This window comes from Gymnodraco acuticeps, unplaced genomic scaffold (genome assembly GCF_902827175.1).
Source record: "Gymnodraco acuticeps unplaced genomic scaffold, fGymAcu1.1, whole genome shotgun sequence".
Taxonomy (NCBI): domain Eukaryota; kingdom Metazoa; phylum Chordata; class Actinopteri; order Perciformes; family Bathydraconidae; genus Gymnodraco; species Gymnodraco acuticeps.
In genome coordinates, this window is record NW_022991536.1 from 1 (window position 1) to 17191 (window position 17191).

Here is a 17191-nt window from a genome sequence, read left to right on the forward strand (position 1 = left end):
TAGTTGAACAATGCCGACAAACAGCTTTGGTTCGGTCCACCTGTCTTTGTCCGTCATCCTTGTTCGTAACTGCAAAACCAAAATGTTCCCAAACCGGAGACTTCAATGATGCTGGAGGATTTTCGAGCTCAACTTTATCTGCGTTCGCCATACATTTTTGACAGTTCCTCAAATTACTGACTACATTTGAACGCATCCCTCTGACCAGCTCTCATAGTATGCCTCTCATCCAATGAAATGACTTGCTCGCTCTATGACGCGTTGAACCCAATGTGAGCAAATTACTCTGAATGCTGCGACGCAGCACCTGAGATTACTTCCAAAAAGTTATTCACGTTCTCAATTTTTTACGTTTAACGTTATATTCGTTCGGTACACTTCGGTACACACCTGTACCGAACCGAAGGGCCCGTACCGAATAATTTCGGTACGGGTACGTGTACCGTTACACCCCTAGTATTAATGCAATGAACAACAGCAGCTTAACATAACATGAATAAACAAAGTATTATATTTCCATCTTACTGGAGTAACACAATTCAATAGTAATCAGCAGCGAACCACTTCAACACGTGTGTTTCGGTGTATTCACGGCATTCATTTAGTTATTCTACAGTATTGTTGTTTTAAAGTTATTTGTTAATGTAACCCAATTTGTGTTCTTTGAAATTGAAAAGGATATCGCATTGTGTTTGTTACTTTCGTTGCAGTTGTATATGTCTTAAGTGTAATTTGGCTTGGCTTCCTATTTGTGGACATGCTTTTATTTTGAAGGAGAGGTAGCGCTGTTGACAGGAAGTTGTTGTTGCTATGGAAACAACGTGACGGAGATTAACGGAGAAAAGTAATATCTACATATAAAGACGGAGAAAGTAAACGATAACGTTTATGGTTCAGTGTTAGCACCCCCCGAAGAGGCACAAGCTCTTACGCTGATATTGGAGATTTCAATCAATTCCATTTGAAAAAAAAACGGGGGGAAAAATGAAAAAACAAACAATCGTGTTAGATTGGTCGTGTTGAACGTAGCTCTGTTCTTTCCACCACGCGGAACCTCCTTCTTGCAATCATTGCATCTGGCTGTTACACTGCCATCGCTTTCAATTTTATAATACTTCCAAACTCCTGACATTTTCTCTGTCCCGACTCCCGAGTCACCAGCTGAACGTAGCCTCTCGTTAGCTTACTGCTACTATTAGACACTGCGCCCACTCTGTTGCTTTGAGAGGAATAAGCAACCAGGTCTGAGCAAGCCCAAGAGAAGCAACACATGATGTTGTGTAATTTGAAACCAAAGCTAAGGCCTCAGGGTGACTTTAAGACGTGAACATGGTCATTTTTGTTTTGTAACATTAAATAAAATAATTTTTTTAAGGATTCCCGATCCCCGATCTTTTTCTCCCGATTCCGATCTTTTAAAAATCACGTGATCGGCTCCGATCCCCGATCACGTGATCGGATCGGGACATCTCTAAAGTCTTCTTCGCTGCTTTTGTGGCAGACTACAGCGCCACTTACAGGCCTGGCATATGTACTACAGCGCTTTCGAGCGGCAATGGCCGGCCGTGGCCCAACCCCACATTCCCCTGATAGGTGGAGAGTTGGCCAATAGCCGTAGCGCCACCGTCCTGACGTCAGGACAGTGTTCAAATCTGGATCAGTCTGTATCAGATCCATTGCAGCCCCTTTTTTTTTTAGATGTGGGTACGGAGGAAAAGAGAGAGGGTTGTGTTTTCTGACACTTGGTGAGTTCCCTGACACACCGGGGACACATATTCACGTATAAAAGACGTACAAGAGTGCATTTTGCATGATAGGTCCCCTTTAAGTTTTGTATTATTTCAATATGTATAAACATGTGCCTTTTCTTTCTTTCAACACCCTCATTCATATTTAAATAAATTGTGTTTTAGGTTGTAAGTCTGCCTTTGTCTGTAAATAGTATGCTGAACAAATTAAAGGGAATTAGACTAGTCTGCCAGGTCTTTATTTTACTTTGTCTTTCCTTTTTTAATTCTTTATTGTTTTGTTCTGCAGGAGATCGGCAGCACGATCTACACGCTGAAGGACGTGGTGGACGAGATCAGAGACAAACCCACGAGGAGGAGTTTAGCTTTCCTGCCGTACCAACTGACCTTCAGAGAGCCACACCCCGAACACATCAGACACGGTAACAAACTGTCCCTGAACACACCATACTGTGTCCCTGAACACACCACACACTGACCCTGAACACACCAAACTCTGACCCTGAACACATCACACACTGACCCTGAACACACAACACTGACCCTGAACACACCGTCCCTGAACACACCACACACTGACCCTGAACACATCACCACACCGTCCCTGAACACACCAAACTCTGTCCCTGAACACACCACACACTGACCCTGAACACACCGTCCCTGAACACACTGACCCTGAACACATCAAACACCGTCCCTGAACACACCAAACTCTGTCCCTGAACACACCACACACTGACCCTGAACACACCACACACCGTCCCTGAACACACCAAACTCTGTCACTGAACACACCACACACTGACCCTGAACACACCACACACCGTCCCTGAACACACCACACACTGACCCTGAACACACCACACACTGACCCTGAACACACCAAACTCTGTCACTGAACACACCACACACTGACCCTGAACACACCACACACCGTCCCTGAACACACCACACACTGACCCTGAACACACCACACACCATCCCTGAACACACCACACACTGACCCTGAACACACCACACACCGTCCCCGAACACACCACACTGTGACCCTGAACACATCAGACAAGTTAACAAACTGACCCTGAACACACCACACACTGACCCTGAACACATCAGACACGGAAACAAACTGTCCCTGAACACATCAGACACGGTAAACACAGCGTCCCTGAACACACCACATACTGTGTCCCTGAACACACCACACACTGACCCGAACGCATCAGACACGGTAAACACAGCGTCCCTGAACACAACATACTGTGTCCCTGAACACACCGTCCCTGAACACACCACACTGTGTCCCTGAACACACCACACACTGACCCTGAACACATCAGACACAGTTAACACAGCGTCCCTGAACACACCACACTGTGTCCCTGAACACACCACACACTGACCCTGAACACATCAGACACGGTAAACACAGCGTCCCTGAACACACCACATACTGTGTCCCTGAACACACCACACACTGACCCTGAACACATCAGACACGGTAAACACAGCGTCCCTGAACACACCACATACTCTGTCCCTGAACACACCACACACCAGAGTCCTGCACGGGTCTGATTTTCAAGACCCGCTCCCGCCCCGCACCCGCGACGTGCAATACCGAACCCGCCCCGCTACCCGCACATGTTGCCAATTAGTTCCGCAACCCGACCCCGTCGGCACAAGATCCGCCACCCGACCCGACCCGCATAGCCTATATATGAGCAGTGAAAACGTGCAATTATTAACACGCGCAGGTGCATATTTGTCTCAAAAAGCGTGGGATGTTGGTTCTTTTCTCCATCTAGGAACCAAAAGCCTCCAGACGTTGGATTTCACTCTTGAGGAAGTGTTATTGAAAGTGCTGTATTCTCCGCTAGAGAGCTTCACCTCAGCCATTTCCAATGTGGCGCTCAGCAGCAGATTGATGCGCTGCAGAGGTTATGATTATGCGCGGTCCCGCGGGGGAGAGGTCTGAGGATTTAAACATTAAACAAAATTATTATTATTTTGATATATTTATTATGCAACACCCGCGACCCGACCCGCATCATCTTTGTTTTACCCAGAACCGAACCCGGAAAAAAGCGTTTGAAAAAATACCATCCGCGAATCACCTTTTTTTGCAGGTCACCCGTCGGGTACCCGATGCAGGACTCTGGCACACACTGACCCCGAACGCATCAGACACGGTAAACACAGCATCCCTGAACACACCACACTGTGTCCCTGAACACACCACACACTGACCCTGAACGCATCAGACACGGTAAACACAGCATCCCTGAACACACCACACTGTGTCCCTGAACACACCACACACTGACCCTGAACACATCAAACACAGTAAACACAGCGTCCCTGAACACACCACACTGTGTCCCTGAACACACCACACACTGACCCTGAACACATCAAACACAGTAAACACAGCGTCCCTGAACACACCACACTGTGACACTGAACACACCACACACCGTCCCTGAACACATCAGACATGGTAAACAAACTGTCCCTGAACACACCACACTGTGTCCCTGAACACATCAGACACGGTAAACAAACCGTCCCTGAACACACCACACTGTGTCCTCTCAGTGTTTCATTGATTAGCTGTATTGGTGTTTCAGTGATTAGCTGTATTGGTGTTTCATTGATTAGCTGTATTGGTGTTTTCAGTGATTAGCTGTATTGGTGTTTCAGTGATTAGCTGTATTGGTGTATCATTGATTAGCTGTATTGGTGTTTCATTGATTAGCTGTATTGGTGTTTCAGTGATTAGCTGTATTGGGTGTTTCATTGATTAGCTGTATTGGTGTTTCATTGATTAGCTGTATTGGTGTTTCAGTGATTAGCTGTATTGGTGTTTCAGTGATTAGCTGTATTGGTGTTTCAGTGATTAGCTGTATTGGTGTTTCAGTGATTAGCTGTATTGGTGTTTCAGTGATTAGCTGTATTGGTGTTTCATTGATTAGCTGTATTGGTGTTTCATTGATTAGCTGTATTGGTGTCTCAGTGATTAGCTGTATTGGTGTTTCAGTGATTAGCTGTATTGGTGTATCATTGATTAGCTGTATTGGTGTTTCATTGATTAGCTGTATTGGTGTTTCAGTGATTAGCTGTATTGGTGTTTCATTGATTAGCTGTATTGGTGTTTCATTGATTAGCTGTATTGGTGTTTCAGTGATTAGCTGTATTGGTGTTTCAGTGATTAGCTGTATTGGTGTTTCAGTGATTAGCTGTATTGGTGTTTCAGTGATTAGCTGTATTGGTGTTTCATTGATTAGCTGTATTGGTGTTTCATTGATTAGCTTGTATTGGTGTTTCAGTGATTAGCTGTATTGGTGTTTCAGTGATTAGCTGTATTGGTGTTTCATTGATTAGCTGTATTGGTGTTTCAGTGATTAGCTGTATTGGTGTTTCAGTGATTAGCTGTATTGGTGTTTCATTGATTAGCTGTATTGGTGTTTCATTGATTAGCTGTATTGGTGTTTCAGTGATTAGCTGTATTGGTGTTTCATTGATTAGCTGTATTGGTGTTTCAGTGATTAGCTGTATTGGTGTTTCATTGATTAGCTGTATTGGTGTATCATTGATTAGCTGTATTGGTGTTTCATTGATTAGCTGTATTGGTGTTTCAGTGATTAGCTGTATTGGTGTTTCAGTGATTAGCTGTATTGGTGTTTTATTGATTAGCTGTATTGGTGTTTCATTGATTAGCTGTATTGGTTTTTCAGTGATTAGCTGTATTGGTGTTTCAGTGATTAGCTGTATTGGTGTATCATTGATTAGCTGTATTGGTGTTTCATTGATTAGCTGTATTGGTGTTTCATTGATTAGCTGTATTGGTGTTTCATTGATTAGCTGTATTGGTGTTTCAGTGATTAGCTGTATTGGTGTTTCAGTGATTAGCTGTATTGGTGTTTCAGTGATTAGCTGTATTGGTGTTTCAGTGATTAGCTGTATTGGTGTTTCATTGATTAGCTGTATTGGTGTTTCAGTGATTAGCTGTATTGGTGTTTCAGTGATTAGCTGTATTGGTGTTTCAGTGATTAGCTGTATTGGTGTTTCAGTGATTAGCTGTATTGGTGTTTCAGTGATTAGCTGTATTGGTGTTTCATTTATTAGCTGTATTGGTGTTTCATTGATTAGCTGTATTGGTGTTTCATTGATTAGCTGTATTGGTGTATCATTGATTAGCTGTATTGGTGTTTCAGTGATTAGCTGTATTGGTGTTTCAGTGATTAGCTGTATTGGTGTTTCAGTGATTAGCTGTATTGGTGTTTCATTGATTAGCTGTATTGGTGTTTCATTGATTAGCTGTATTGGTGTTTCAGTGATTAGCTGTATTGGTGTTTCAGTGATTAGCTGTATTGGTGTTTCATTGATTAGCTGTATTGGTGTTTCATTGATTAGCTGTATTGGTGTTTCATTGATTAGCTGTATTGGTGTTTCAGTGATTAGCTGTATTGGTGTTTCAGTGATTAGCTGTATTGGTGTTTCAGTGATTAGCTGTATTGGTGTTTCATTGATTAGCTGTATTGGTGTTTCATTGATTAGCTGTATTGGTGTTTCATTGATTAGCTGTATTGGTGTTTCAGTGATTAGCTGTATGGTGTTTCAGTGATTAGCTGTATTGGTGTTTCAGTGATTAGCTGTATTGGTGTTTCAGTGATTAGCTGTATTGGTGTTTCAGTGATTAGCTGTATTGGTGTTTCAGTGATTAGCTGTATTGGTGTTTCAGTGATTAGCTGTATTGGTGTTCAGTGATTACCTGTATTGGTGTTTCAGTGATTAGCTGTATTGGTGTTTCAGTGATTAGCTGTATTGGTGTTTCAGTGATTAGCTGTATTGGTGTTTCAGTGATTAGCTGTATTGGTGTTTCATTGATTAGCTGTATTGGTGTTTCATTGATTAGCTGTATTGGTGTTTCAGTGATTAGCTGTATTGGTTTTCATTGAATTAGCTGTATTGGTGTTTCAGTAATTAGCTGTATTGGTGTTTCAGTGATTAGCTGTATTGTGTTTCAGTGATTAGCTGTATTGGTGTTTCAGTGATTAGCTGTATTGGTGTTTCAGTGATTAGCTGTATTGGTGTTCAGTGATTAGCTGTATTGGTGTTTCATTGATTAGCTGTATTGGTGTTTCATTGATTAGCTGTATTGGTGTTTCATTGATTAGCTGTATTGGTGTTTCAGTGATTAGCTGTATTGGTGTTTCAGTGATTAGCTGTATTGGTGTTTCAGTGATTAGCTGTATTGGTGTTTCATTGATTAGCTGTATTGGTGTTTCAGTAATTAGCTGTATTGGTGTTTCATTGATTAGCTGTATTGGTGTTTCAGTGATTAGCTGTATTGGTGTTTCAGTGATTAGCTGTATTGGTGTTTCAGTGATTAGCTGTATTGGTGTTTCAGTGATTAGCTGTATTGGTGTTTCAGTGATTAGCTGTATTGGTGTTTCAGTGATTAGCTGTATTGGTGTTTCAGTGATTAGCTGTATTGGTGTTTCAGTGATTAACTGTATTAGTGTTTCATTGATTAGCTGTATTGGTGTTTCAGTGATTAGCTGTATTGGTGTTTCAGTGATTAGCTGTATTGGTGTTTCATTGATTAGCTGTATTGGTGTTTCAGTGATTAGCTGTATTGGTGTTTCAGTGATTAGCTGTATTGGTGTTTCAGTGATTAGCTGTATTGGTGTATTCATTGATTAGCTGTATTGGTGTTTCAGTGATTAGCTTATTGGTGTTTCAGTGATTAGCTGTATTGGTGTTTCAGTGATTAGCTGTATTGGTGTTTCAGTGATTAGCTGTATTGGTGTTTCAGTGATTAGCTGTATTGGGTGTTTCAGGTGATTAGCTGTATTGGTGTTTCAGTGATTAGCTGTATTGGTGTTCATTGATTAGCTGTATTGGTGTTTCATTGATTAGCTGTATTGGTGTTTCAGTGATTAGCTGTATTGGTGTTTCAGTGATTAGCTGTATTGGTGTTTCAGTGATTAACTGTATTAGTGTTTCATTGATTAGCTGTATTGGTGTTTCAGTGATTAGCTGTATTGGTGTTTCAGTGATTAACTGTATTAGTGTTTCAGTGATTAGCTGTATTGGTGTTTCAGTGATTAGCTGTATTGGTGTTTCAGTGATTAACTGTATTGGTGTTTCATTGATTAGCTGTATTGGTGTTTCATTGATTAGCTGTATTGGTGTTTCATTGATTAGCTGTATTGGTGTTTCAGTGATTAACTGTATTGGTGTTTCAGTGATTAGCTGTATTGGTGTTTCAGTGATTAGCTGTATTGGTGTTTCAGTGATTAACTGTATTGGTGTTTCAGTGATTAACTGTATTGGTGTTTCATTGATTAGCTGTATTGGTGTTTCATTGATTAGCTGTATTGGTGTCTCAGTGATTAGCTGTATTGGTGTTTCAGTGATTAGCTGTATTGGTGTTTCATTGATTAGCTGTATTGGTGTTTCAGTGATTAGCTGTATTGGTGTTTCATTGATTAGCTGTATTGGTGTTTCAGTGATTAGCTGTATTGGTGTTTCATTGATTAGCTGTATTGGTGTTTCAGTGATTAGCTGTATTGGTGTTTCAGTGATTAGCTGTATTGGTGTTTCATTGATTAGCTGTATTGGTGTTTCAGTGATTAGCTGTATTGGTGTTTCAGTGATTAGCTGTATTGGTGTTTCATTGATTAACTGTATTGGTGTTTCATTGATTAGCTGTATTGGTGTTTCAGTGACGGAGTTCTCCAAGAAGACGGGAGACTACCCGAGTCTGTCAGCGACCGACATCAAAGTCCTGGCTCTGACCTACCAGCTAGAGCTGGAGCACGTGGGATCCAAACACCTGAAGAAAGAGCCAGAAGTCAAGGTGCACAATGTTTTTTACAACACTGTTTTACAAATGTCCCAAAAAAATGCAGAATCGTTTTCATGTTTTCTGACCTTGAAAAGTGCAAAAAACACAAGTTTCTATAAATATTTGAACGGCACAATACTAATGTTTGTCTTTCATAAAAAAGTGATGGGATAAGCTGATTAACGGCCGCAGATTTAGAGTATTTTGTCGCAGAAAATCGGAATTTTGAAATATTGGGAAAAAAGTCAGAATTTTGAGATAAGAAAAAAACGTATTTTGAGAAAAACTTCAGTTTTTTAAAATGTTGAACATTTTGTATTTGTTGGACTAAGCTGTGTGTGTGTGTGTGTGTGTGTGTGTGTTGGGTGGTGTGTGTGTGTGTGTGTGTGCTGTGTGTGTGTGTGTGTGTGTGTGTGTGTGTGTGTGTGTGTGTGTGTGTGTGTGTGTGTGTGTGTGTGTGTGTCGTGTGTGTCGTGTGTGTGTGTGTGTGTGTGTGTGTGTGTGTGTGTGTGTAGTGTGTGTGTGTGTGTGTGTGTGTGTGTGTGTGTGTATGTGTGTGTGTGTGTGTGTGTGTGTGTGTGTGTGTGTGTGTGTGTGTGTGTGTGTGTGTGTGGTGTGTGTGTGTGTGGTGTGTGTGTGATGTGTGTGTGTGTGTGCTGTGTGTGTGTGTGTGTGGTGTGTGTGTGTGTGTGTGTGTGTGTGTGTGTGTGTGTGTGTGTGTGTGTGTGTGTGTGTGTGTGTGTGTGTGTGTGTGTGTGTGTGTGTGTGTGTGTTCTGGCTCCAGGTGAACGTCCACAGCACTCAGCGCCACCCAGAGACTCCGGTCAACGTGGCCGGGTTCTTCCTGCCCTCCAGAGAAAAGGTGAGAGACACTTTCTCTCTGATCTCAACTCACATCTGAAGGGTCCTTCGTCAGTCCCTCAGTCCCTCAGTTCCTCTGTTCCTCTGTTCCTCTGTCCCTCAGTCCCTCAGTACCTCTGTTCCTCAGTTCCTCAGTTCCTCAGTACCTCAGTCCCTCAGTTTCTCAGTACCTCAGTACCTCAGTTCCTCAGTTCCTCAGTTCCTCAGTCCCTCAGTCCCTCAGTCCCTCAGTTCCTCTGTTCCTCAGTACCTCAGTACCTCTGTTCCTCAGTACCTCAGTTCCTCAGTCCCTCAGTTCCTCAGTACCTCAGTCCCTCAGTTCCTCAGTTTCTAAGTTCCTCAGTACCTCAGTCCCTCAGTCCCTCAGTACCTCTGTTCCTCAGTCCCTCAGTCCCTCAGTCCCTCTGTTCCTCAGTCCCTCAGTTCCTCAGTACCTCAGTACCTCAGTCCCTCAGTCCCTCAGTCCCTCAGTCCCTCAGTCCCTCAGTACCTCAGTACCTCAGTCCCTCAGTACCTCAGTCCCTCAGTACCTCAGTCCCTCAGTACCTCAGTATCTCAGTACCTCTGTTCCTCAGTCCCTCTGTTCCTCAGTCCCTCAGTACGTCTGTTCCTCAGTCCCTCTGTTCCTCAGTCCCTCAGTTCCTCAGTACCTCTGTTCCTCAGTCCCTCTGTTCCTCAGTCCCTCTGTTCCTCAGTCCCTCAGTTCCTCAGTCCCTCAGTACCTCTGTTCCTCAGTCCCTCTGTTCCTCAGTCCCTCAATTCCTGACCGGACGCAATGCGATGTTTGGGGGCGGCGTGATTACATGTAAAGTCAATGCAGAGACGCGGACAGACGCGAATTCGCTCCGACGGCGAGCATGAAGCGGTGGACGCGAATTCCGCGGCGCGATTTGAAGGGGGCCGCAACAAACGCTTGAGTTCAATTTTTTCAACTCGAGCGTCATATTCGCGTGACGTGTTCTCGCAGTAGCCAATCAGCGGTGAGGATCTCAGCCTGCCGTCACTGACGTTCAACCAGAAAACATCAGCCGTTAGCTCTTAGCACTCAGAGCTCACAGCTCCTCATATCTGTTCAGAAACTAGACAAAAGTTAAACAAGTACAAACCACAGACTGCCTGTGTCATGGCGAATACAGTCGCTGGTTTATTTATGTCTGTAGGCCGTTGTTGTGAGTGTGGACGGTCGGAGCATATACAACGTTAGCTTAGCCAAGCTCCATTCAGAAAACACGCATTTTAAAAGTTTTCCGCCTGCCGTCTGTCTGCAGACTCAAAGCATTAATTCATGGTTTTTACTAACCGGTATCAGTATGTTGTTACTTCGGCATCATTTTGAAACGTGTATTACAATTAAATCACGGTCAAATATGTTCATCTTGTTGTAGTTAGCTCCCGAGCCAGCGCGAGTAAACACAGCTGGCAGCCGCGGTGAAACTCGAGTGTTTAGAGCGAAGCGGATATTTGCATCGCGTCCGGTGTGAACGCAGCATCAGTTCCTCAGTTCCTCTGTTCCTCTCTCATCCTCAGAAGTCTTCAGAGAGCGTTGGTGTTCGACAGAAGTTTCCGGACGGAGATCCGTTCAACAGCTTCCAGTTCTGGAGGCCGGCGCTGCCGACCGTCGACAAAGAGCTGCTGCAGCTGCTGGTGAGGAGACGAGCTAACACAAGTTTATTAAAGCTCAGAAAAAATACATATTTTGAGATTTCCTGAAAAAAGTCAAAAAAAAATTATTCTTTTTTTTTTTATTTAGAGAAAAAAGTGTAAATTTAGAGAAAAAAGTCAAAATATAGAGATTTTCAGAAAAGTTAAAATGTTCAGAAAAGATTTTCAATAAAAAGTCAGAATTTTGAGATTTTCCGAAAATGTAAGACATTTGAGAATTTCAGACGAAAGACAGAATTGTGTCTGAAATCTGGGAGAAAAACAAAAGGTCTTTGCTTCTTCAGGATCCTCTGGAGGTTTCAGATCCCAAAGAGATGTCTTCAGACTCTTTCAACACTTTCAACTCTTTCCAGTTCTGGAGGCCGCCGCTCGCCTCCATCGACTCTCTGATGCACCTGCTGGTGAGGGTTAGAGATAACACACTTGATTATTATTTATACCTGAGGCCTGTTCTATGAAGCCGGTTCAACCTAACCTGGATATGTTTGAGTTAGCCGGTTGGCCTAATCCAAAACATACGCGCTCTCGCTAAACGGTCCTACGACGCTGGTTATCAAGTGGATCGCTCAAGCCAGCCGTGTCCTATCTAGTTAGGTGCGCGTTCACATGAGAGGGGTGGTATCTGGAGCATTCGACCAATCACAAACATGGAGAAGCGTACTGACAGCGCAGCGTCATACTTCCTGAATGAAAAGTCAACTATAATATTAGACATATGAAGAAGTTAAACTTTAAACATCCATGACTTAAACACTTGATCCAGGATCAAAGCCACAGAGCTGCACCTGCAAGGTGAATACAGCTGGTAACAGAACAAGTGTTTGAATGCGTACATTAACAGGTTTATGATATCACTGCCCCGTCTAAGACACCATCTGACTTTCATTACATTTGTCTCGAGTGTTTCGTCAACTTAATGTGTTGCTTAAAATAATACTTCTGCATCCAGTCTGTGACACTGTGAGTGTTGCACGGCCAGATACGGCTCAGCTGACTCAGATCAGGAGATATATGATACATTATGAAGTGATATGCTGCGGACTGTACTTAATGTTACTCTGATCCGGTTACTTATGTTGTGGCAGATATTTCAGTAAGCTTTCTTAACGCTAATGGTCAGATTGCTCTGAAGATGGAGGTGATATTCTATTAATGTTCACGTTCACACAGTCGCTGATTTTTGCCGGCCGTCTTTCCTGCAACGGCAGCTTTTCTGTATTTCCTTTCTCCTGTAATATGACTTGATCGCTTTAAACTCCGCACACTGAGCTCTGATTGGTCAGCAGGCGGTGCTTTCACTGAGTTGATCTCTTAGCCTGCAACCTAACCTGCTCCGGAGCAGGCTAGCCGCTCAGCATCAGTTACCATGGAGATCTAGCCTGCTAAAAAGAGAACCAGCGTCGTAGGACCGGAAACCCAGAGTTAACCTGAAGTTAGCCGCTAAGAGAAAATCCTGCTTCGTAGTACAGGCCTCTGGTGCACCTGCTGGTGAGGATTAGACATAACACACTTTATTATTATTTACACTTTAACGTATTCACTTCATGTAGCCCCGCCCCTTTTCCCATTTCTGGTTCAAATGTGTAGTTTGAATTGAATTTTCTGAGAAATTCTCAAAAAGTCCGAATTTTGTGATTTTCAGAAAAAAGTTAAAAAGAAAAGTCATTTTCTCCGCAATTCAGAATTACTTCATTTTCCTGCGAAATTCAAAATGTTCAGAACTTTAGTCAGAGTTTAGGACTAACGGTGATTCTGTTGTTTGTTCTGCAGAATCTGGACGACGTTTCTTCATCAGATCAGAGGAGCGACGAGGACAAAGAGAACGAGCCTGAAGAGGAGGAAGATGATGATGAGGAGGATGAAGAAGAGGAAGAGGAGGAAGGTGATGGAGGATGGATCACTCCCGGTAACATCAAACAGGTGAAGATGGACTCCTCTGATTGGACGGCTCCCGCTGATGTCACAGTCGGATGTCTGACCACCGACTTCGCCATGCAGGTAACGATTCGGACCAAAAGGAACCCTCAAGTCTTCAAAGACAAAAAATAATCTGTTATTTTACCATTTTTTTATAAATTAAAATCCAAATATTTATATAAAATTTAAAAATAAACATTATTTAAGGTAAACATGTACAAGACAATAAATACAAATATTTCAAAGTAATCAATAAATGTGAAACAAATATAAACATAAGGTTCAATAAAACTGCAAAAAAGATATATATTAGTAGAAATACAAGATGTTCAATTAAAATGTTAAATAATAAAATAACAAATATTTATACAAACATAAGAAATTAAAGTTAAAATGTGTGTTTTGTACAATATATAAAAAAAGTGGAACTTGGCAACAGTCATTATTTTGCTTGGCAACAGTGTTTTATCGAGTATTAACAACCTCTGAAATCTCCAAATTGACCAATCAGGATCGAGTATTCTAATAAAACGTGTAATAAGTGATGATAACTCCTGTTTCCAGAACGTTCTGATCCAGATCGGGCTTCACGTCCTGTCCGTTAACGGCATGCTCATCAAACAGGCGAGGAACTACATCCTGAGGTGCCACGCCTGCTTCAAGTGAGTAAAACAACGTGAAATCAAACACCAGACGTTCCTCTGAAGGAATCGTAGCAATTTATCTTAATCCATCTTCTCCCGCTTATCCGTGGTCGGGTCGCGGGGGTAGCAGTTCCAGCAGAGAGCCCCAAACTTTCCTTTCTCTGGCCACATCAACTGCAATTTATCTTAAGTCTCATTTAATTAATTAATTAACCCTTCTGAAACAGAGGGGATTATGGGTAATGCTGCAATGATCTGTTAAGTGTTTCAACCAATCAGAGACAGGCTCTGGGTATATCTGAGACCTGTGATATATTGATGAAAAACAGTATATTAGGAGACCTTTTAAATAACACGTTTTTGGTTTAAGCTTGTATATTTGTTCTTTTCTTACCAGAAGCTGATTGAATGTGGAATTTCCACCACATAAACCTTAATATTTGTTTTCTCAAATCCTGTTTTTCAGGACGACGAGCAACATGAGCAGGCTGTTCTGTCCTCACTGTGGGAACCGGACTCTGAAGAAGATCGCAGTGACCGTCAGCGCCGACGGAAACACACAGATGCACTTCTCCAAGAACCCAAAGGTGCTGAACAGCAAAGGACTGAGGGTGAGACTCACACGCACACACACGCACACACACACACACACACAGACACACACACACACACACACACGCGCGCACCTTTAGCTTAGCGGTGGTGACGTGAAGTCATGTGACCGTGCTGTAGTTTCTTCATAGCCCAACATTAGCCTCCTTTAGCTTAGCGGTGGTGACGTGAAGTCATGTGACCGTGCTGTAGTTCCTTTATAGCCCAACATTAGCCTCCTTTAGCTTAGCGGTGGTGACGTGAAGTCATGTGACCGTGCTGTAGTTTCTTCATAGCCCAACATTAGCCACCTTTAGCTTAGCGGTGGTGACGTGAAGTCATGTGACCGTGCTGTAGTTCCTTTATAGCCCAACATTAGCCTCCTTTAGCTTAGCGGTGGTGACGTGAAGTCATGTGACCGTGCTGTAGTTCCTTTATAGCCCAACATTAGCCGCCTTTAGCTTAGCGGTGGTGACGTGAAGTCATGTGACCGTGCTGTAGTTCCTTTATAGCCCAACATTAGCCGCCTTTAGCTTAGCGGTGGTGACGTGAAGTCAGGTGACCGTGCTGTAGTTCCTTTATAGCCCAACATTAGCCTCCTTTAGCTTAGCGGTGGTGACGTGAAGTCATGTGACCGTGCTGTAGTTCCTTTATAGGCCAACATTAGCCTCCTTTAGCTTAGCGGTGGTGACGTGAAGTCATGTGACCGTGCTGTAGTTCCTTTATAGCCCAACATTAGCTTTTCACTTCAGAAATCATAAAGTGATGTTAACATGTGGAGATTCTCCTGCTCATAAACGTTTGTTTGAGATTATTTTCTGCAATAATCCAAAATCACATGGAGAAATCCTATTGGACCAGGGAGATGCTGCCTTCAGGGAAGACTATTAAACACTATTTCAATTTTATTTGTATTTACTTGCGTACACAAAACATTCTCTTGCACTATTTTATCTGTTTTATTTGTTTTATGTCCTATGTATATTCATGTTGCTCTGTTGGAGAAGCCTGTGACTTCAGTTTTTCATTCCCATACATTAAGACCTAAATAAAAACACAACAATCAATAAATAAGTCACTTCAATATCTTTGAAAATGTACATTAGTGCAAGACTGTCCATAGCAGCGTAAAAGTGTCTGGTGCTGACATATCTACACTGTAGCTAATGTACAAATGACAATAAAAGCCTTGAATCTAACCCTTCATGTTGTTGTTGTTGCAGCACTCTCTGCCGATGCCTCAGGGAGGTAAACACGGGAACAACCCTCAGCTGGTGGAGGATCAGCGCTTCCCTCAGCAGAGACTCTCCCGTAAAGCCCGGCAGAAAACCAACGTGTTCGACCCGGACTTCGTCTCCGGAGCGTCTCCCTTCAGCCAGAACGACATCTACAGCCGAGCCGCTAACCTGCAGATCAGAGACGGGCAGGGGGGCGGCGGGCGGCGGCGCGCTAACCCCAACGCCGCGCACAAGAAGTTTGTGAAGAAGAACTGACCGACACCAGGGTTCAGAATTATTTAAAGGGCCGAAACACCGCTTCTAGAGTCGAAGTTACAGTAAAAAGACGTAATTTCCTGCATTTCACGAACTGTTCCCTGCCGCTTTGTGTCAGTTACTTCAGTGAATTCACATAAATGATGATAATTGGTCCCAAATCTCATTGTATTAATGTTATTAAAGCACTAAAAATCTGGTGTTACATTTCAACAACAAATATCACAATATGTTTGTGAAGAAGAACTGACCGACACGAGGATTCAGAATTCATTAAAGTGCCGAAAAACACCGCTTTTAGAGTTTTAAGTTACAGTAAAAAAGACGTCATTTTCTGCATTGAACAAACTGTTTCCTGCTGTTTTGTGTCAGTAATGTAGGCTGGGCGATAAAAGGATGTTATAACGAATCCACTAAATATCGTGTTGTATTTTGGATATGGTAATGTATTTCCTGGTTTTAGAGACTTAAGTTACGGTAAAAATACATAATTTTCTGAATTTCACACACTGTTTCCTGCTGTTTTGTGTCAGTAAAGTCAGTAAAGTCAGTAAATTCACATAAATAATGATAATTTACCCCAAATCTCAATGTCTGCACTGATGATTTGGTATTTGCTCAGAAATATTGTGACCCGAATACCAAAATTGTGATGTGGATTATTGGTGCTTTAATAAAAATATCTACACAATGAAATGTTGGATAACCCTATTATCAGTGATGTGGATTTAATGACTTAATGTGTAAAAGCAAATAATAAAAAGGCAATAACAGTTTAGAAAATTCAGAAAATGACATTATTTTGCTGTAAATTAGCGTTTCAAACCAGAAAAAGTCCTGTATTTCATCAGAAATCTAAGACCATATCACATTGCCGATATAATATAAACATTGCTCAGCCTTATTGTAGTCTAAAAAACTAATTACAGAGCCATGGGAGCTGGGATTTATTAAAATAAAAGGTCAGAAGTTTGTTAGAAAAACGTATTTTTGTCAGGGAACCAGATATAACGTAAATGATATATAATATAACCCTCCTCCCCCGGCTCCGTAATGTTTTTTTAAATTTACACTGACCCTAATACGCGGTGGTATGTTACTCGTTAACTGCATGTTTAAATATTACACAGTAAAGCATGCTAACTGCAGAACGGTCCTTTAAACACACCCAGCAGTAAAACAGGAACCTGTGATGTGACACGATCAATCTGTTCTACACCAATAAATGTTCAAACTACAACTGATGCAGTTTCTTATTTATATGTGAACAAATGTGATTTATTTCAGATAATCCTTCAATCCTGCTTCCCGTTTTTGCGCTAAACTAAGTTAACAAATTGCCCTGATTACGGCCTTTATGCTAAGCTAGGCCAGAGCCATATAATAATATAATTCTCTCTATATGGCGCTGAGCTA

At 42.2% G+C, this 17191-nt stretch overlaps 1 protein-coding gene across 4 annotated transcripts; it reads left to right on the top strand.

Annotated features, from left to right (window-relative positions):
- Positions 1 to 2037: 2037 nt before the first annotated feature.
- nob1 (NIN1 (RPN12) binding protein 1 homolog) lies at positions 2038 to 17015 on the top strand (the record flags this gene model as incomplete). Of its 4 annotated transcripts, none has more annotated exon segments than XM_034197148.1 (10): positions 2038 to 2170; positions 3881 to 3943; positions 8486 to 8619; positions 9392 to 9469; positions 10996 to 11112; positions 11415 to 11537; positions 12901 to 13128; positions 13612 to 13709; positions 14158 to 14302; positions 15506 to 17015. In XM_034197148.1, coding segments are annotated over 10 exon segments (1389 nt in total), but the record flags the coding sequence as incomplete, so codon positions are not given.
- Between the last annotated feature and the right edge of the window lie 176 nt (positions 17016 to 17191).